Below are 21,531 nucleotides of genomic sequence, written 5' to 3' on the forward strand. Positions count from 1 at the left end.
TGTGGAGTGCGGCGTTGGCTTTGACCCGAGCGCTTTGTGCCGAGATCCCGCGAGAGGTCCCAGCGTGAAGAGAGCGCCCCGCCCCTTCCCCAGCGTTGGGACTGCTCCCGGAAGCTGGAAAGTGTGAGCTTTAGGGTGAAGAGGTCTTTAGATCAGTGTCGCGCAAGAGGGTGATGAGGCTGAACATGGTAGCCGGCTACTAGATTCTTTTCTATGGACTAGGCCAGGTGCTTCTCACAAATCCGGCATTACTACCCACTGCCTCACAAATGAGACTGAGATCCAGAAAGGTTACATAATCTGCCCGGATTAACACACTAGTCAGTAATGGGGCCAAAACTTGAACCCAGGTCCCTAGCACTATAAAGGAGGCAGGTCCTATGGTAATCCTAAACCTGGAAAGTATTCAGTAGACGAAATGTGAAAAAGCTCTGAGCACTCACTAGAATATAGTAAACCCTCAATAAATGATAACTACTGTGTACCTAATTATAAGAATCCTCTTGGCCCCTTAGAACTGCTGAATCAGAATCTCCAGGGAAGGGGCCTAAAAATCTATTTTAAAGAGCATTCCTGGTAGTTCTTGGGAGCTGACAAGGTTGGGAAATACTATCTAGGTTGTCTGCAGCCCAGAGAAAGCCCCACAGACCCCTTCTAGCACTCTCTACTCATTGTTAAGGCGCCTGAGGACAAGAAAGCTAGGGTGCCACATCAGGGGCATCATGGACTAGAGTCAGGAGTCTGACAACAGAGTTCAGGGGCAATAGGCCATCTCTAGACAGCTCCACACCACACTCAGCTAGGCCGATTTGTTCACTAAGTGTTTTGTTTTTTTTAATGTTGTTTGTTTTTTTTTCCAGAGAGACGAAGGGAGAGGGAGAGAGAAACAGCAATGATGAGAGAATCATTGATCGGCTGCTTCTTACACGGCCCCCATTGGGGATGAAGCCCACAACCAGGGCATGTGCCCTGGTGGGGAATTGAACCGCAATCTCCTGGATCCTAGGTCGATGCTCAACCACTGAACCACGCCGGCTGGGCTCACTAAGTATTTATTAACCCTTTCTGGATGCTGGCACTGTGCTAGGCACAAGGGGAAGAGATGCTTCACAGAAGTTGGCCATTTACTTCAGGCCTAGGAGTAAATGACTACAGGAGCGACTGCACAGCATCTGGGAGTTAAATCAAGGGGCAAAAGGGACCCAACAAAGGGCAAGAGCATACCCTTAGGCAAGGGCGGAGGGAAAGCTGGGAAACTTAGAACTCAGGGTTCACCAGAGAGAGACACAGGGATCATCAACACTTCCCATTAACGCTTGGTGCCCCCCGGTGGCCACTTTGGGAATCACACTTTGCCCTGCCCAAGGTCAGGCCCTCCAACAAAGCTCAGTCCCTTCCCAATGTATATTGATTAACCTTCCTGTTAAACCTGCAGACCCAATATCTTTTCCACTGGTTAAAAAAATATCTTAGGACAGACACCACTTAGTTACTCATTACACATTTATTGTACATTTTCACAATCTGGATGCGCCACAGAATTGGGGACATGGGGTGAGGGAAGGGGGGGCAGGGGACACTGGGATAATATGGGGGGATCTAGAGCACAACACCCCCACCCCCAGCATCTCTCCCTACCCTTTCACACTACAGCTTGGATCTCCCTGCTCCCCATCCACACAGAAACTTTGAGGGTGGGGGAAAGAGTTTGGGGGGTCCCCTCCAGTGACAGTTAAAGGGACTGTACCCTCAGACCCCCCAAAATTGTGCCATTTAAAAAGACATTAGACCCTTCCTCTATCACTTCACCTAAGGAGAAGACAGGTCTCTCTCTGGGCTGGACCACCCTGGAGAGGGGCAATAACCCCCATCTACCAGCAAACCCCACACACACATTGGCAGTGACTAGTACCCCCCCGCCCTGAATTCAGGGGGGGCAGTCAGAGGAGCTGGGCAGTGAAGGAGGCAACACCCTCCAAACTGGGGAGGAGGGTTTTCAGTCCAACCCCCAGCAGGGGTGGGGCCAGAGGAGACTTCAAGCAGGAATTGGGGATTCTCTGCCCTGCTCCACTCCTCTCCAAGGCAGTGATGACCCCTCAGACACTGGCAGCCACCTCTCCCAAAAGAGATCAGATTGTGGCCAACCCCCAACTCTCCTGGTGGGAGGAGGAGGGGGAAGATCAGGCAGATGGGAGGAAGGGAGACCCCATGGGAATGTCAGTTGAGCGCCCCACGTGAAAACTGGGGATCAGGAATGTGGGGAGAAACTCCAAGTGGCAGAATTATTGGTCCATCATAACATACTGAACTCCAAGACACTTACACACCAGCTCAGGGGAGGGAGAGAAGGGGACAAGAGGTTTGGAAAATGGGGGTAGCAGAGGCAAACTGGACTAGAGGGGCTAGGAGGGGATGATTCTGGGGGCCAGAACAGCCTGGCTCCCCAAAAGCCCAGGCTCCCCACCACCTACAAGTAATGTCATGCAAATGAAAGTGTGATACAAGGACCAGTGGGGACTAACTCCTCAGTGAAAAAAAAAACACACACAGGTTGAAAGAACAGAAAAGTGATGGAACAAAAAAGAAACCAAAAGGGTTCTCAGTATGCACATGAATGCTAATTAACATGCTGGAAGCTCCCAGACTTTGGGATTCTTAGGACCAAGTGGGGCCAGTCTCAGAGCCTCCCAAATAATGCAAAGAAGATGCACCTAGGGAGGCCTGGACAATTGCTTTTTGTTTTGTTTGTTTTTTTGTAGGGGGGTGGGAGTATGGGGAAGGCCAGGGTGGGAGGAAGGATCAGCTAAATCCAAGGAAAGGAGAGGAAGAGGGACTATTGCATAGCAGATGCAAATGAAGGGACTTGGGGCTGGTCAGGAAAAGAGGGAAAGGGAAGGAGGAAAAGAGAAAGGTGATGGGAACCTCAGGAAGGGGTGTTAAGGACAACCGGAAAAATCTCCTAGTAATAAAACTACAAACAGACCAAATATATATAATATTATATATGTATAAATAACAGCTGGCTATTTACAGGAGGGCACACACACGGACACACACACAGATGGGGGGGCTGGAAGATATGGCTGAGAGGTGGAGGAGCGGCTGGGGATGGGTGGGGGGAGAGGCCCTTCTCTGGGCAGGCTCCTCAGGGGTTTAAGAGCTGAAGTAAACTATAGGGAGGGAAAGAGAAGAAAGGAGAGGGAGAGGGGGAAAAGAGAGGAGAGAAAGCAGTGTGTCAGGCCTGGCCCTGCTCCCACCCACCCCACTCCCCATCTGGCTGACATCCCTTCCCCTCTGGACCTCAGGTTCTCCACCTGTAAAGCCAGGGGGCTGGACAGGTGGGTTCCAGCATCTCTTCAAACCCATGGTACAGCCTTGGGGCAGACCCCTAGTGCTCTGGGCCTCTGAGACCACAAGCTCTTAAACAATTGGGTGGTTGGCTTCTTAGCCATGTCTCAAGCCCCTGGGCCTTTCCTGCTCTCCTACCCCCCCAATTCCAGGGTTCCCATACTGGGGTCTTAGGCCCAAAGGGTCCTCAAGGGAGCAGTGGGGATCCACCAGCTTTCGTGTTTCCAAAAAATTTAACAGAACTGCCCACAACCAGGCAAAGAACAGGCTAAACAACATCAAGGTTTTGAGCTCTAGATGAATCTGAACCGCCATTGGCAGTTTATATGCTTTTTGCTGAATAGTAAAAACTAGGTTAATGACCTTCAAAACCCAGAACTCATAGGGGGAACCTCTTCAAAGAAGGGGCCCTAGCTACTCCCGCCCTACTCACCGATGATGATGATGAGGATGATGGCGCAAATCACTCCCAAGATGATCATCATCTGGAGGTGAGAGGGGAGGGTCAGTGAGACAGACCATGAAACCCCCATTCACCCACCAGTTCTACCTGGCTCCATCCTTACCTTGAGGTTTTTCCACCAGTATTTGCGCTTGAGCTTGGCTGCACTTGTTTCAAACTGAGAAGCCCCTGCCTGGAGTGCATCTGCACGGTCGTCCAGCTCCGACAGCTTCTGGTCCCGCTCCAGGACCTTGTCCACGTTCACCCTCATAATGTCCACCACCTGGGAGAGGGGCCCACGAGGCAGGGGGTGTGCCGAGGCCCACCTCAATGAGGGCACTCCTGGACCACGTGCCCACATACAGAACAAGCACCCCGATGTCGCCAAGTTAACATGCCAAGGACACACATAGAACATGCCTAGCACACCTGGGGACATGCAAGGAGCACACATCAGGAGCATGCTGATAGCCAGACATCTCAGATGTCATAGCAGCACCCTCTATTTACAGTTTCAAGCAGCCTGCGGGTCACCAGAGCACATCTGCTCTGGCTCAAACACCCCAGACTAACAAGGCTAACCCTCCAGGGCCTTCCAAGTGCGCGCTGACAGGAATGGAGTATAGTATTTTTGTTCCAAAACTCATAAATGTGAACTGTCATCACCCCCAGCCCAAGTGGACCCCCACACTAGTTTGCCAACCCTCAGGATCCTTCCTACTGCCTTTGGCAACCCCCACCCCAACTCACCTCATCCACCTGGGCCTGAGTCTGCTGCAGTCTTCTGTTACTGGTGAGATTTGGAGGGGGCCCAGGGGGACCTCCCTCCCCAGCCGGGGCGGCAGGGGGGGCGGTGGCTGCGGTAGCCGACCTGAGGGGCGGAGACGGATTAAGACCCACTGCCTGGATAGTACGGCCCCGCAGTCAGGGCTCCGCCCATCCGCCTTTCCATCCCTCCTTCCCTCCCTCCCTTCTTCCTTCCTGGGGAGAAGGCCACCCGACGCAAGCCCCGGATCACGTCCGGCCCGCCGCCGAAGAGCTGCGTGACCTTGAGTGAGGCCCCCTTCCCCCTCAGGCCTCGGTTTCCCCGCCTGTCAAATGAGGGCAACTTCACAAACATGGTCCGGGGTCGATTCGAAATGACTGGCGGCAGCGAGACAGGGGCGGGGAGGGCGGATAGACACCGGGTCCGCTCCCTCCCGCGGCCACCGCCCGCCCGCAGTCACGGGCGCTGGCCTGGTCTCCGGGAGTGCGGAGCGCGAGGGGCGCGGGTGGAAGCCCGGGCCTGGGCCCCACGGCGGCGGTCGGCTCAGGCCAGCCCGGGACGGGCAAGGGCGGCCGACTCACATGGCGGGGGCAGCGGGCGCAGGACTTGACAGCGGCTGGGATGGCGGCGGCAGCGGCGGCGGCGGCGGCTCGCGCTGGCTCCGACTGGCACTGGCTGCCGGGGATGGGAAGATGGCGGCCACGCGTCACCCACATCCGGGCACTGCGGGCGGGGGTGGGGCGCGGTGGCGACTGGCTGCGAGCGGGCCGCGGGGGCGGGGCCAGCGGGGCGGGAGGCGTGCCGGCCGGGCGGCGGGCCTTTGCGCAGTCGGGTCGCCGCACCTCGCTCAGCCGGCCCTCTGCACGCCCACCGCCGGCCTGCGGGGTGGAACCGCCTGCCGCACAGCCGCCCCCAGCCTCCAAACCAGTTCGCACCGTGTACCCAGCTCCCAGCTCCTGGTGAACCGCCTTCAGCGCTTGGCAAGGGATGGGTGGGAAATCAGAAAGGGCAAGTGCGGGCCCCAGGGCAGTGCCAATAGCTGGGACCCTCTGCTGCTGAGGTGGAGTTGGGAACCAACCTGTCACCCCGCAGGTGGATGTCTCAGAGGCGGCCTGGGATCCTGGATACTGAGTAGGAGGGTTTGAAGGAAAGGGCCTGAGGCAGGCTCTCCCCCACACCCTAGCCAAGACACTGGGGGTGTGAAAGTTAACCCTGCTCACAACTGGAGTTCAGACCAGGGGTACTTGGCAGGCTACGCCCGACTGAGGTAGGGCAAGCTTAGGACCCTACGGAGGAAGGTAGAGGCTGCCCAATGGGTCTGCTTCAAGTACTTGATGGCTGGGGACTGGCCAAAACCTAGCTCTGGCCCAGAGTTGAGTCAGCTACTCTGGTCTCAAGAGGAGGGCTCAGCCTTTTTTCCTAAGGCGCAGGGCTGGGACAAAAAGGACAGGGCTTTTGTTTTGTTTTGTTGTTATTGTTTTGGTGGAAAGAGAATAGACAAAGGGGGCTCCTGCTGTACCCGGGTTAAATGACACTACTTTATGTGTGTATGAGTCTCATAGGTGTGTGACTTTGGACAGTTCCAGCCCTGTCTCTGACCCCAAAATACATTAGCTGTGTAGACGCTAAATACTGTGTATTTTGTTAAATGGCTTGATCTGGAACATGGTGAAGATTATCTATGCCCCTTCCATCCCTGACTGATCTCTCTTTTGGTCCTGTAAATAGACCCAGCAGCTGCACCGGCCCACCCAGCTCATTCCTAGCAGGCCTGGCACCTCAGCCAGGAGAAAATAGGACCAGGTGAACTGCCTATGCGGTGGGGCGGGTGAAGGCAAGTCTCAAAGATGAAGAAGGGGCCATTTTAGGGGAGCCCTAGTACAGGTAATTGTATCCCTGGAAGGGGAGAAGGGGAGGCTGGTGGCCTTAGCCTCTGAGACAGACAAAAGCCAGCTTCTTCCCTCCCCCACTCAGGCTTCCCAGGGCCTCCAGATGTGAGAACCTCCCCCACGCAGCACCCTACCCCCTCCCAGCAGAAGCCTGGGGACTGGCTGTGTCACCAGAGGTGTCATTTCCTAGCTGTCTGGGGGAAGTGAGTGAGCAGGAAGCCTATGTGTTGGGTGTGGGGACTCAGCAGAGCTCAGAAAAGATGCTCTTAACTCCCTCTTCTCCAAGGAGCAGCCACTTCCCTGATCCTTGTGCACTCACACAGTGTTGGGTAGCTCAGCCTATGTGAAAAGGAAGAAAGGAGCGGCTTCCATGCTGGCCTCAGATCTCACTGTGGGTGCCTAGCTCTTGCTTTTTGGCCTTGAGAATACTCTACTCTTTAGCCAGAGAACAAAAATACCAAATTCTAAGCTTTTAAGTTCAAAAGCCACAGTGTCTGGATCTAAGACAGGGAAGGTTGGACGGAGATACAAACAGAGCCCCTTCCAACCTTGCCCCAACACCCTCCCTGCACTAGCCGTGGAGAAGCTAACGGAGGGCTAGACAAGAGGTTAGACATTGGTTTAGGAGTGATCCCCATTTCCACCCATGTCCGAGTCCAGGACATGAAAGGGACAGAACCTGAAATAAATTTCGCGAGGCAGAGCTGTGGGGTGTGGCTTGGAAAGCTGGCAGTTGCCATTGCTACTGGATCCTGGGGGGAGCAGCAGCAGAGTAGAAATGAGGGCATGTGTGTGTGACCCATGGAGTCAGGGACTGGGAGAATTTATCTCAGAGAGAGGACTCTCACTGAGCAGCCCTCCCCACTTGTACTGTAGTGTTAAGGAACACCCCAAATTTAGATCAATGGTGGAGGCAGGAGAAGGGGAGGGGTGGGATGACAGAGCTCACCTGGAAATGAGTAAGAGAATGTTTTCTTCAAGCAGGTGGAATGAAGGTCCAAATAAGGGTAAGTTGAACTAAAGAAAAATAAGGTAGCCGGGCTGGTGTGGCTCAAAGGCTGTGTGAGGGAGTCCAAGTACACTTCTAACAAGCACCTCTAGTGTTCTGATGTAGTTGACACTTAATAAAGGTTTTCATTTATTTTTTTTTTCCTCTTCTAACACAACTGACAGAAGTTGGAATGAAAGGGAGCTGGGTCATTTCCACACAGATTAATGAACTTGCTCCATCCACATAAGTCAAACCAGACCAAAATAGTAATTTCAGAGACCTTGTGTGTCCCTCAACACAGCATGTAAATCAAGACCTGGTTAGGAACAAAAGAAGCATGCCCTTGGGAATACTGCTTGGAATACAGACCACCACCATCCAATCAGCTGCTCAAACTTTGTGACCTCTGGCTGAGCCCTCCAGTCAGGAAGGCTCTGGAGCTGTCTGCCAAGCCCTGAGCTCCTGGAGGGAAGAGAAACTACCAGGGACCTACTGTGTGCCAGAGGCTTTACAGGGATTGCCACTATGTGCTCAGTTTTCTAATTACACAATGTGACTGCATTCTCCTTGCAAAATATTAAGATTATACATAAAGCTGAGGCTCCCTTGGTCACAGCCCCCTCCCCCCCAACTCATTTGTCATTTTGTTTTACTATCTGGAAGATGTCATGTATCCTCTTTTTTGGGGGAAAAAAGTTTTATCTTTTTTTTTTAATTTCAAAAATGTAATATCTCTCATCTCTCTGAGGATAATGATATTTTAAAAATTCAATATTAGATTTTATTTAAAAATTTTTAATTATAGTTGACATACTATATTACTTTCAGGTGTATAACCCAGTGCTTAGACACTTATATAACTTACAAAGTGATTACTCTGATAAATGTAGTATCCATCTGACACCATACACAGTTATTCCAATATTATTGACTATACTCCTAATGCTGTTCTTTACATCCCCATGACTATTCTGTAACAACCAATCTGTACTTAGTCCCTTCACTTTTTTCATCCATTCCCCTAACCCCCCTCAGTCTGGCAACTGTCAAAATGCTCTCTGTATCTATGAATCTGTTTCTGCTCTGCTTATTTTGTTTTTTAGATTGCACATATAAGTGAAATCATGTATTTTGTCTTTCTTTGTCTGACTTATTTCATCTGGCTTATTTCACTCAGCACAGTGCCCTCTAGGTCCATCCATGTTGTTGCAGACGACAAGATTTCATTCTTTTCTGTGGCCGAGTCATATTCCGTTGTACATATGCACCATTTCTTCTTTATCGGCTCATCTGTTAATGGACAGTTAGGTTGCTTCCATATCTGGGTATTGTAAGTAATACTGCAATCAGCTGGATGCATATGTCTTTTATTGTTGTTAATCCTCACCCAAGGATATTTTCCCCCCATTTTTAGAGAGTGGAAGGGATTGAGGGAGGAAGAGAGAGAGAGAGAGAGAGAAAAATCACCTCCCCCATGCCCCCCAACCCGGCTGTGGATCAAACCAGCAAACCAGGTAGCTGCCTTTGACCGGGAATCGAAATCACAACCCTTTGGTGCACGGTGCCGAAGCTCTGACCATTGAGCCACACCAACCAGGGCTGCATATGTCTTTTCAATTTAGTATTTTAGGTTTCTTCAAATAAATACCCAGAAGCAGAATTGTTGGGTCCTTTTTTTGTCTCTTGTTATATAACCTTTTTAAAAAGTCTATTTGGTCTGGTATAAGTATTGCTTCCTCAGCTTTTTGTTGTTTATTTTCATGAAATATCTTTTTCCATCCCTTTACTTTCAGTCTGTGTGTATCTTGCAATCTGAAGTGAGTCTCGTAAACAGCATATGTAAGGAAAGGTCTTGTTTTGTTATCCATTCAGCCACCCTATGCCTTTTTTAAAAATATGTTTTTATTGATTTTTTTTTTAGAGGGAGAGGAGGAGAGAGAGAAACATTGATGTGAGAGAGAAACATTGATCAGTTGCCTCTTGTAGGCACCCCGACTGGGGATCAAACCCACAACCTGGGGATGTGTCCTGACCAGAAATCCAACTGGCAACCTTTTGGTGCGTGGTACGAGACTCAGCCAACTGAGCCACACCAGCCAGGGCCCTATGTCTTTTGATTGGAGCATTTAACCATTTGTATTTAAAGTAATTGTTGATAGATATGTGTATATTGCCATTATTGTTCATATTTGTAAATCTATTTTTCTTCTTCGTCTTAAAGAAAACCCTTTAACATTTCTTGTAATACTGGTTTAGTGGTGATTGACTTTTTTTGATTTCAGAGAGAGGAAAGGAGAGAGAGAGAGAGAGAGAGAGAGAGAGAGAAACATCAATGATGAGAGTCATTGATCGGCTGCCTCCTGCACACCCTTGACTGGGGATCAAGCCCGCAACCTGGGCATGTGCCCTGACTGGGAATCGAACTCCGATCGCCTGGACCCCAACTCAACACTCAACCGCTAAGCCACGTCCGGCCGGGCAGTGGTGATTAACTTTTTAACTTTTTCTTGTCTGGGAAGCTCCTTATCTGTCCTTTGATTATAAATGATAGCTTTGCTGGATAGAGTACTCTTAGTTGTAGGTCCTTGTTTTTTATCACTTTGTATATTTCATGCCAATCCCTTCTGGCCTGCAAAGTTTCTGTTGAGAAATCAGCTGAAAGTCTGATGGGAGCTCCCTTGTAGCTAACTGCTTTTCTCTTGCTGCTTTTAAGATTGTATTTAACCTTTCGCATTTTTTTTAAAGAGCTGTCAACATTTTACTGTTCTTTTTTTTTTTTTTTTTAAGTTTTATTGATTTCAGAGAGAGGAAGGGAGAGGGAGAAAGAGATAGAAATATCAATGATGAGAGAGAATCATCCCACTGGGTATTGAGCCCACAACCCAGTCATGTGCCCTGACTGGGAATCAAACCGTGACCTGCTGCTTCACAGGTCGACGCTCAACCACTGAGCCATGCCAGCCAAGCTAACCTTTGGCATTTTAATTATATGTCTTGGTGTGGGCCTCTTTGGGTACATCTTGTTTGGGACTCTCTCTGTTTCCTGGACTTGTATGTCTCGTCCTCCACCAAGTTAGAGAAGTTTTTCATTATTATTTTTTCAAATAGGTTTTTAGTTTCTTGCTCTCTCTCTTCTCCTTCCATCTTCCCCATGATGAGAATGTTGGTTTGCTTAAAGTTGTCCCAGAGGTTCCTTAAACTGTCCTCATTTTTTTGGATTTTTTTCTTTTTGCTGTTTTAATTGGGTGTTTTCTGCTTCCTTATCTTCCAAATCACTGATTCAGTCCTCTGCTTCATCTACTCTACTGTTTATTCCTTGTAATGTAGTCTTCATTTCAGTTATTGTATTCCCACTTGTTTCTTTTTTATGTTTTCTATCTCCATTTTTATGTTTCCTATCTCTTTGTTGAAGTTCTAAGTTTATCTGCTCTTCCCCTAAGTTCATTTAGCATCCTTATAAACAGTGTTTTGAACTCTGTATCTGCTAGGTTGCTTATTTCCATTTTGTTTTGTGTTTTTTACCCCTGGAGTTTTGTTCTGTTCTTTCATTTGGGGCATGTTTCTTTGTCTCCTCATTTTGGCTGCCTCCATGTGTTTGTTTCAGTGTAATAGTTAGAGCTGCTATGTCTCCCAGTCTGGTCTTGGTAGAGTGGCCTTATGTACTAGGTGTCCTGTAGGATCCAGTGGTGCAGCCTCCCTGGTCACCTGAGCTGGCACTCCAGGTACATTCCCCATGCGGGCTACGTGTACCTCCTGTTGTAGTTGAGCTTTGATTGCTGTTGGCATGGCAATGGGAGGGATTTACCCCCAGGCCAATCGACTACAAAGATGAGCTATGCCCATTTAGAGGAGCCAACCCCATGGAGCAGGACTTGCTTCAGTGGGGCCTTGGTGCCCACTAAGTCCACCCCTCGAGTGTATTGCTTATGGAGGTGCTTCGGCATGGTCTGAAGCTGTCTACTAGGTGTGCTGGCTCTAGGGCCTCCTAGGAGGTAAAGGCCAAGGTCAACTACTCCTTGTGCCCTGCCTGGCGCCACCTGGCTACCTGGTCACCCAGCATGAGCTACAGAGCGACCTGCAGGTGACTGCTTCTTGTGCTGGGCTTGGAAGTGACCAGGAGATGGCAAACTGTAAACCAGTGACCTCTCAGTGCATAGGACGATACTCAACCAACTGAGCCACATCGGTCATTTTTAAATACTGTATATGGATGGGAGAGTGTCTCTTTTAGAGGCTTTCCTCAAATGTCTGCTGGCCTGTGGCTCTCTGTTCATATTCAATAGGGAGCCACCAAGAGGATGATTGGAAGCTCGGGGGGGGGGGGGCATTCATTGGCTATTAGTTTTGCTGTAGGACAGTGGAAGCCTTTTCACATGGACTCCCAAGTGTTAGATGGCAGGCTTTCTCTGGGGCCATTCAGTTTTTTGAGAGAACAATATCTTCTATTCATCTCCTGACCTTGATGAGGGAGTGGATCTGGAGTAGGGTGGGGACTCCTGTTTCTAGTCTCAGTCCTCACATCTGCTGGGCCTCGGGTCCCAAAATTCAAAGCCTCCTCAAAAAAGAGTATGCAGCCCAGCCATCGTGGCTCAGCAGTTGAGCATCGACCTAGGATCCAGGAGATTGAGGTTCGATTCCTGGTCAGGGCACATGCCTGGGTTTTGGGCTCGAACCCCAGTAGGAGGCAGCTGATCAATGACTGTCTCTCATCATTGATGTTTCTATCTCTCTCTCTCTCTCTCCCTCTCCCTTCCTCTCTCTGAAATCAATAAAGATACATATATTTTTTAAAATGAGTACGCAGAGGGAGGGGTGGTATGTGTCACTCAGGTGTGAGAGGTGAGGCAGCCCCAGGGGTTTCATCACTGAACACAGACTCAGTGCTACCTTGTTTAGCCAGGCCAGGCCCAGAATCTGGGGACCTACAGGATCTTTGAGCATCATGTCCTCTTGACTCCCTCTGCCCTGCTTGGTCTGTCACCACACTTTGGCTGCTGTCCAACCTCCAAAATCTTGCTGAAATCCTTTGTCTGCTGCCATCTTCTCTCCTGATCTCTTACTCATTATAGATTTATGCCACTTTGACTTCTCTCCTGTTATTTAGCTAACTTTTGGAAAGAAGACAAATGCTGATGACCAATCTTCCATGTTTAACCATGGAAGGCAGGACAAGACACAGGCAGGTCAGAGTCTGCTGGGACTGGGAGACGGGGATGACTCCTGGTCCCAAACACTCACTCTTCTACCCACAGTTTATTTAACTAGTCCCTCAGGGACCAGCCTTTTAGGTTTTTTTCCAGTTATTTTGCTATTATAACAGTGCTCTTAGGACTGTTGTTGTAAATACCTACCATGTTCAACCCTCAATCCTATGAGATAGATATTACCTTGATTTTACATTTGGGGAAAACTAGGCTTAGATAAATGCCTTGACGGGTCTATTTTTTTAGTTGGCTAAATGGTAGACTCCTGGGCACCTGTTTGGGAGGATGGGTTTGGGCAGGACCTGTTGCTCAGTGTTTCTGATTAGACTGGTAAAGAAAGCCCTGATTACTTGCTACCACTTTGGCGAAGGAGCCAGCTCCTGTCACTGCAGCGGGACAGGACAGGCCCAGCCTTCAGGGCTGCTGGGAAGCTGGGTAGTGTGAGCATGCACAATGGGGGAGCCACATGCCAGAGCCCTGTGTGAGCAGGAGACACAGGCAGGTCAGAGTCTGCTGGGACTAGGAGACAGTGATGCCTCCTGGTCCCAAACACTCACTCTTCAACCCTCCATTCATTAGAGATTCACTGGGTTGACAAGTCCCTCTATTTGGGCAGGGGGAGTCCCCCTCTAGGCAGTGTGATTGGCAAGAAGCCACATCTCCCTTATTTCCCTGCATGTCACCTGCCGAGCCAGAGCCTGCTGGTAGTGGGTACTCAATAAATTCTTGTAATGAGTCAGCTGATCTGGCCTGACAGCCAGGAGATTTGGGTTCTTGTCCCCAAATGGCAGATGGCCTTCTCCTTGGGCCTTATTTGTTAAATGATGGCTCTTTCATTCTACAATGCTAGGCATTCTGCTGGCATCAGGAGTTGCAATAACACACAAGAAAAGAGATTATTAAAATACAGTGTGTTTGTCTACTATACCTCAATAAAGCTGAAGAAAAACACACATCATGAAATCTTTAAAAATTTTTTTTTCAAATGATAAGAGAAAGTTTATTTAGAAAGTTACAGAGGTAGTAGAAGTGAGCCAGCTGGGCTGTGTAGGCTCAGGAAACAAGTTACAAAGGCAGCAGAAAGGCCCTTGGATCTTAGAGAAAGGCAGAGGTAATGCAGCTGGGGGAAGAGGGAGATGGGAAAGGTGAGGGCATGCTCCCAAGAGGGAGAGCCTCGAGATCTTTGATGGATGTAATAATCAAGACACTTGCCAGCACAGTATTACTGGACTAAAGGGTTCTGTTTGCCTGCCTGCCCAATCAAATGTGAATAGGAGTTTGCAGCCAAGAAAGTAAAGGTTTATTATTATTTTTTAAAATATATCTTTATTGATTTCAGCGAGAGGAAGAAAAAGGGAGAGACAGAAACATCAATGATGAGAGAGTCATTGATCGGCTGCCTCCTGCACTCCCCTGACTGGGAATGGAGCTGGCAACCCAGGCATGTGCCCTGACTGGGAATCGAACTGCAATCTCCTGGATCCTAGGTCGATGCTCAACCGCTGAGCTACGCCCAGCCGGGCTAAAGGTTTATTTTTAAGGAAATGGTGCGACAACTGGAGTCACAGGTGAGCTCGAGCTCAAAGACCTGGCTCCCCGATGGCTTCCAGATGGGTTACACAGGGGAAAAATCATTAATCATGGTGGCTAAAGGAGTTGGGGTCGTGGGCTCTACCGATTGGTTGGGGCCAGGGTAGGGAGTAGTTTATCATTGTATCAGGTTCTGATGTCAGCCATGGCATTGTTTTATTGGTTTGGGTTTATAGGGTCATTTCGCTTTCCTGGGCCTAGGGTTGAAACACAACTGAAGTCAAGATGTTATCTCTGAGGGTTTATTATTATTTTAAATATTTTTATTGATTTCAGATGAAGCCTGCAACTGAGGTACATGCCCTTGACCAGAATCGAGATCCTTCAGTCCTCTTGGGGACGGTCTAACCAGTGAGCCAAACCCGCTAGGGCATGAAGCTTTGTTCTTAAAGGGAGTTTGATGCTGACCAGAACCTGATGTTCTAAGGGCTTAATGATTAAGGAAAGGAGTGGAGGGACAGAAAGAAGAAAGGGTCATACAAAAGACATGAAGTTTCTCCATGCTTACAACAACTATGCAAGATGCTAACATTTGGGGAAGGTGGGTGAAGGGTACACAGGAACTTTGTACCATTTTTGCAGTTTTCCGTAGGTCTAAAATTATTCAAAATAAAAAGGTTAAAAATTTCAAGGTTTCTTTGAGTTTATGATTTTTTACACTGTAATCTTTTTTAAAAAAAAATGTTTTCTTACTAATTTTAGAGAGAAAGGGAGAGAGAGAGAAACATCAATCAGCTGCTTCCTGCAGCTCACCCTGACAGGGATCGATTTGAAACCTGGGCTTGTGCCTTGACCAGGAATTGAACAGGTCTGACCTCTCTGTGCACCAGATGACACTCAACCAACTGAACTACACCAGGCCAGGCCTACACTGTAATCTTTGATGTATCTGTAATATTTCATTGTGTAAGGTATTGATCCATATTTTCCCCCAGATGGTTACTCAGTTGTTCTTTTATTGACTAATCCCACTTTTCACCACTGATATCTTAATTTTTTAATTGATTTATTTCTTTATTGTTAATCCTCACCCAAAGCTATTTTTTTCCCTCCCTCCCTTCCTTCTTCCTCCCTCCCTCTCTCTCTCTCTCTCTCTCTCTCTCTCTCTCAGTCCTCACCAGAGGATATTTTTTCCATTGCTTTTCAGAGAATAGAAAGGGAAGGGGAGAGAGAGAGAGAGGAACATCGATGTGAGAAAGACACATTGATTGGTTGCCTCCTACATGTGCCCCAACCAGGCCCAGGATCAAACCTGCAACCCAAGTACATTCCCTTGACTGGGAATTGAACCTATGACCCTTTGGTGCACAGCTGATGCTCAAACCATTTAACCACACTGGCCAGGGCTAATTTTTAAATTATTTTTTTTAATTGGGGTAAAAAAGTCATAACAAAATTTACCATCTTAAGTGTACAGTGCAGTATTGTTAAGTACATTCACATTATTGTGCAACCAATCTCCAGAACTCTCTTCATCTTGCAAAACTCGGTATACTGAGACTCGGTATCCCTTAAACAACAACTCCTCCCCTCCTCCCCTAGCCCCTGGCAACCACCATTCTACTTTCTGTCTCTGTGAATTTGACTACTTTTGGTACCACATATAATTGCAGCCATGAAGTATTTGTCTTTTTGTGACTGGCTTATGCTGATTAACAAGTCACTAATTTCAAGAAAATGGGAACCTATTTCTGATGCTAATTGGCAAAGCTTCTGGTGTTGACTAAGAAACAAATAGTTGAACTGCTTGTAGTAGCTACTTCTGGAGTGTGGATGAGGGAATTGAGGCACAGAGACGTTAAGTGACCTACCTGTTGCTGATCACACAGCCAAGGGTAGAGGGTGCACTTTGAACTCAGGATTGGCCCCACAGCTTGCTCCCATAGCTTTTGCTCTGGGCTAGAGCTCACATAAGAGAGCCAAGACTTGGAAACCAGCAGTATCTGGTTGGTGTCTGAAGACAAGAGGTTGGATGAAGTCACCCAAGAAATAGTGACCACCAACATTTAAGGGGCAAGCAAAGGAGATGACCCAGTAGTATGTCCCCAATGACTGATACTTGTAGGTCCTTAATCAGTATTCACTGGATGAGTCTGAGGAGCAGCCAGAACAGTGGGAGGTAAACCAGGGAAATCACTTCAGACACCAAGGGAGAAATTTTTAAGAGGAGAATGGTCACATATTATATGCTGAAAAGAGGTCAAGCTAAAGTCTGAGAAGTGACCTCTGGTTTTAGAAACAAGGGAATCATTGATGATGAGCAGTTTCTTGGGATGGTAGAGGCAAGAGTGTGCTGGCAAATGTTTAACAACCAACTCTACAAAAAAGTATCCATTTATGTATGTACGTAAGTTTATTACAAATAATTTTACTGATATAAAGGATATGTAATACAGAATGTACAAATAATAAAATACACAATATTCTTTATAATACATTCCACTTTTATATCCATGATTTCATAAGCGGAGTTGTATCTTAATTGCAGGTACAGTTCCAACATGAATGTTGGTTGAGGTTTTTATGTACATTTTCAAGTAAGACAAAAAGTGAAACAATGAAGATATGTTGAAACTTCTGGTTTCTCAATGACTTAAATGACTTTGGAATTCTTGTCCAAAATGCATAATCTCAATCTAATCATGAGAAAACGCTGGACAAATCTGATAATAGTTTACAAATCTTGGAGAATATTTCGGTTTTTTGTGCTATTCACAATGCAACAGTCATAGACATGACACTTCTAAATAGAATCTGCATTATTAACATTTTTCCATCACTTTCTTAAATCTATACAGTTGACAAAGCCTGCTATGTTGTGCTTGCCAACTTCTATGATGTAGATACTCCCACCAAGGCCAATTTCCTTTCTTTATTGATTTGAGAGAGAGAGGAAGAGAGGAGAGAGAGATCGATTTGTTGTTCCACTTATTTATGCATTCATTAGTTGATTCTGGGATGTGCAGACTGGAACCCGAAACCTTGGCATATCAGGACGGTGCTCTAACCAACTGAGCTATCCTGCCAAGACTCAATTTCAAACTATCAATCAAGATGTCACTAAATGAGTTCAGAAGAGATACACAGTAGTACAACATTTTATATATTTCTACCATAAATGCAATAACTGTAAATAACCTTAAGAACATGTACTAGTGGCCCTAGCCCTGTGGCTCAGTTGGTTAAGAGTGTCGTCTGGATATGCCAAGGTTGCAGGTGCCATCCCTGTCAGGGCACATACAAGAAGCAACCAATGAATGCATAAATAAGTGGAACCAGAAATCAATGGTTCTGTCTCTCTTCCCCCTTCCTCTCCCTCTAAAATAAATCAATAAATAAAAATTTTAAAAAAGAGTATGTAATAGTAAAATGTAAAATAAAGAGGAAGTAATGAATATTGAATATCTATTACTTCTGTTTTTAAGTATAAGTTATTTAATTGTGAGTTTACATCATTTATTTTTTAATTTTTGATAATAGTGTTTAACAACTGGTTCACAATGTTTCTGTAAAACAAAAAGTTAGCTTTCACAAATTATTAGAACACACCCCTGGGTGGGGGTGAAAGCCAGACTGCAGTGGAACATGACTTCCCTGATCAAGTCTCTAACAATTGCCAGCAGTGTCCACCTTCCTTGCATTTCCTCACAATCTGCTCCCCTACCTCTCTGCTCCAGCCACACTCCACACTCACTCTAACTGCTGCTGTAAAAGCAACACCTGCTACCTTGGTCAAATGAATCTCTAGTCCATAGCATGTACAAGTCTCCTTTGTAGCACTAATTACTCTGGAAGTATCGGATATTGTTTCTTTTCTGTCTCTATGAGTCATAATAGCTGTGATGGCCCAGGCTGAGCATGGGGCTGAGTATGGGTCATATTCACATCAATTCCCTCAGTACCTACTACAGAGTACTGCATATAGTAAATAAGTGCTCAATAAGTATTTATTGAATGAAAGCTCAGGATGAAGGGCTGCCAGCAGAAGAAACATATGGTCAGGGAAAGGCTATGTGTGTGTGAGACATCACCTGAGAGGCAACACCAGAAAGCATCTCCTTGGATGCCTTTAGCTTATTTAGAATGGCCTAGGTTCAATCTTCCCAACACACACCAAACCAGGAAACATGACTCTGAGAATTTCTATCCTGTGGAAAGTTAGACTCTTGTAGTTTGTATGCATATACTAATAGCGTGTATGTTTTAATAAATTTCCATACATGTTCTTGCTATGTGCTAGCAGGCAGAGGTAAGGTATTGTTCCCCTGTGAACAAGTTCGCCAGATTTCTGGGTGGGAGTTACCACCTTCAGTAGGTAGCTCTTTTTGCCATAGTGACATACGAAGTATAAGGATCATAAATTGTCCACACAAAACGACCCCCGAGTCCTGTTAAGTATTTTTAAGTACACAAAGACGCCGGAATTTTCGGAAAACCAAATTAATTACAGCTTTAACTAAAACACGAAAAAAACCCCACTAAACCTCGAGAACACCTCAGCACAACCACCACTAGAAACACACCCAAAACCCCACAAACGAACACCAAGAAATAAGATGTAAAGATCGTCAGGAAGAATCAGATAGGAGCAACCAGGGTGTTGCGGGCCCTGATTACGCAGAGACGTTAATCACGTATCATGCGATCTCCGATCATCATATTCAAATCTGCCCTCCCGAAGGAGGAACAGGTAAGGATTATCCTACCTGACGATAAACGTTCGGCGCTGGCCCTTCGGAACTCCATGAAAAGGATTCCTCTTAGAAGATAGGGTGAGTAAATGACGTGTTAGCCTAAGCTACTAAATTTATTTAGATTCTTCCTTTTCTGTTTCTATATTTACCTGCAGATCTTTCAAAATATGTTTTTTTCTATTTGGCTGCAAAAAGGGATAAACTAATTCCTCCCAGAATGCTCCACTCACAAGCTTGCAGCCTTAATCGTTAGCTCCGTTATTTACATATCCCCGCCCACTCCCTTCCGTCAGACATTTACCGTAATAACCAAGATAAAAGCGGTACATATTATTTTACATCTGCAAGACTGGAAAACAGCCTTCCTTTTCTCTAGTAGTTTGGCTACCCCAACTCTCTCCTGAAGTGTTTATAAATTTTGATATTACTCTAAAATAGATTTCATTACAAAGCTCTAAATAAAACGCTGATAATTACAGTTAATTACTCTAACACTAAAATCCTCCACCAAATGCAGTTTTTTGGTGTTTTTTTGGGGGGGGTGGGGGGCTTCCTCCTTCCAGGAACGGTGAATGGTCCCTTGTTCCTCCAGCCTTTCTTCCTATGCTCCCAGGAAGGTAGTCAGAAAGGTTTCTTTTTCAGCCCAAAGACGCTGATGAATAATGCCATTTCAGTGACAGCTGGAAGGGCACTGTGGGAGGTAGGTGGTGAGTTTAGGGCCCCTTCCAATAAAAACCCCCAAATCCCCAAACAAGACCCTGCCCACAAAGTATAAGTGAGGCAGACCTTCAAAAGACTACAGGAGCTTGAGTGGATCTGATATCTCACATGTGGAATAAAGGGCTGGATGGGGGAAACCTTAAGATTTAGAGTAAACCTTCCTCCCTCATCCCCAAACATTGGATATTACTGTACCTGCAGAAGACAAATATGTACCAGTACATGGTACACTCCCAACGCTCAGATATGAAAAAGGATAGGGCCACGGATGCACTACAGTGAGCCCCGATGGCTTGGAAATGCATCTGAGTCAAGGAAAGCCTTCCGATCGACAGGTAGTCATGGGCTAGAAAAGGCCAGTGGTAGGGCTGGTATCTGCATCCTGGTTCACTTCTTGCTCCCTGGACAATTGCAAAAACCAGAGCCAGCAGCCCTGCCTTCTGAGTTTTAGGATAGCCATGAGAGGCCAGAGCTGAGCCTGCACAGCTATGACCCCAGGTACACCCATCCCATATTTAGGGGCCAGCCTGGAGCCTTCAGATGAGGTAGGAAGAGGCTCCTCATCTACCCCAGGCCACACAAGAATGCTCAAAGTGGCTTGATACATTCTGCTGGAATCACCAACTAGTGCCCTGGTCCTCTTGGACTACAATTCAATTGTCAAGAGCCATGTTCCTCACTTCCTCTGCCTCTTCTGAGTTCCCATAGTGCTTTATATCTTCATCCACTCCTATAGCACGGTGCTTATCACACTGAATTACAGGGTCAGCCTCCTCCTGAAGGTACAAAACTGTTTTATCCCATTTTGGTATCTCCATTGCCTGGTGCATAACAGGGGCTTAAAAAATCATCGCAGATTGTATTAAATCTGTATTGCCTAAAACCTCTCAGCTGGAGAGATTCTGTTTGCCTGCAAGGGCAGACACTATTGTGCCCCAAAGTGATAGTTAGGTGGCTGAAGGGAGTCGTGATAGAAATGGGCCCTGCGGGAAAGGTGCGCAGGCAGAAAGGATACAGACGAGGCTCTGGGTACTGTTGAACATGGAAACTCCTGAGAAGAAACCGGCCAGTTCCACTGCAAAGAGGCCCAGGGTGGCAGCGAGCGCTGCCACCAGCCTGCAGAAAGGAAGGGAGTTGGCTCAGGTCTCCTGGACTTCTTCTAAGACCCCTCCACTCCCACTACTACTTAATTCTGACCACCCCGCCTCAAGTGCTCACTGAATGTCCTGCTTCTCATACTCCTCGGGGGTGAACGTGAGAGGCAAGCAGGCCTGGATGTTGCTGTCCTGGAGAGCAAGCAGAGAAAACAGAAAGAAAAGTAAAAGAGGGGTGGGAGGACGCGATTGGGTCAAGTCCTGGGGAAGACGAGGGGTTGGTCTGGGACCACCCCGAAGTGGGAATGCGGGCGGGAGGAGGGTGGCTGTCGGTCTTACCCGGGACCAGAATAAGGTGATGACGACCACCAGATGCGCCAGAAGCGTCAGGAAACGAGAGGGCACGAGCCCTGAGATCCGGCCCATGGCCCCCAGAGGCAGGGGCACCGCCTGGAGCAGAGGCCGTGGTCTCTAGGGTTGGAAGCTCAGTAATGGCCACTTCTGAAGTCTCCCAGGGTCGCGGGCAAAAATTCATACTCCTCCTTCCCGCCGGCGCTGGCACCGCCCGTTGCCCTGGCAACAACGTAAGCCGGCGCGCAGGGACGGGATGTTTGAAAAATCTCGCGAGAGCAGTAGATTTTCGAGCCTCTGAGCCTTCCAAAGCGCGGACCGGAGCTCCGCTGGGGGTGGTCCTGGCCGGTAGCCTAACGCCGGCCAGCTCCGCGTGCGCGGCGGAGGGCCTGTGACCGTGCGGTGTGACCGGGCGCCGCACCGCCGAAACCGCCCTGCCCTA

At 47.7% G+C, this 21,531-nt stretch overlaps 2 protein-coding genes and 1 long non-coding RNA gene across 5 annotated transcripts; 1 reads left to right on the plus strand and 2 right to left on the minus strand.

Moving 5' to 3' along the window:
• Positions 1-1,492: 1,492 nt before the first annotated feature.
• VAMP2 (vesicle associated membrane protein 2) lies at positions 1,493-5,283 on the minus strand. 2 transcript variants are annotated; one of them, XM_081161699.1, is made up of 5 exons: positions 5,138-5,283; positions 4,541-4,661; positions 3,915-4,073; positions 3,782-3,833; positions 1,493-2,156 (listed from the first exon to the last, which is right to left on the minus strand). In XM_081161699.1, coding segments are annotated over exons 1-5 (585 nt in total). In that variant the 5' UTR covers positions 5,140-5,283; the 3' UTR covers positions 1,493-1,905. The 2 variants fall into 2 exon arrangements, with proteins under 2 accessions (XP_081017825.1, XP_081017826.1); XM_081161700.1 differs by lacking the exon at positions 1,493-2,156 and adding an exon at positions 2,653-3,170.
• Positions 4,765-14,859, plus strand: LOC308568581. The gene is made up of 4 exons (XR_014000514.1): positions 4,765-4,843; positions 6,285-6,440; positions 13,980-14,208; positions 14,507-14,859. It is a non-coding gene; the product is annotated as an uncharacterized lncRNA (long non-coding RNA).
• Positions 14,860-19,462: 4,603 nt separating this feature from the next.
• Positions 19,463-21,313, minus strand: TMEM107 (transmembrane protein 107). 2 transcript variants are annotated; one of them, XM_081161895.1, is made up of 5 exons: positions 21,078-21,313; positions 20,863-20,930; positions 20,660-20,760; positions 19,840-19,936; positions 19,463-19,615 (listed from the first exon to the last, which is right to left on the minus strand). In XM_081161895.1, the coding sequence occupies exons 1-5, from the start codon at positions 21,162-21,164 to the stop codon at positions 19,546-19,548; spliced, it is 423 nt and encodes a 140-aa protein (XP_081018021.1). In that variant the 5' UTR covers positions 21,165-21,313; the 3' UTR covers positions 19,463-19,545. The 2 variants fall into 2 exon arrangements, with proteins under 2 accessions (XP_081018021.1, XP_081018022.1); XM_081161896.1 differs by lacking the exons at positions 19,840-19,936; positions 20,660-20,760.
• Positions 21,314-21,531: the final 218 nt, after the last annotated feature.

This window comes from Miniopterus schreibersii (assembly GCF_964146895.1).
Source record: "Miniopterus schreibersii genome assembly, chromosome: 16".
Lineage (NCBI taxonomy): Eukaryota > Metazoa > Chordata > Mammalia > Chiroptera > Miniopteridae > Miniopterus > Miniopterus schreibersii.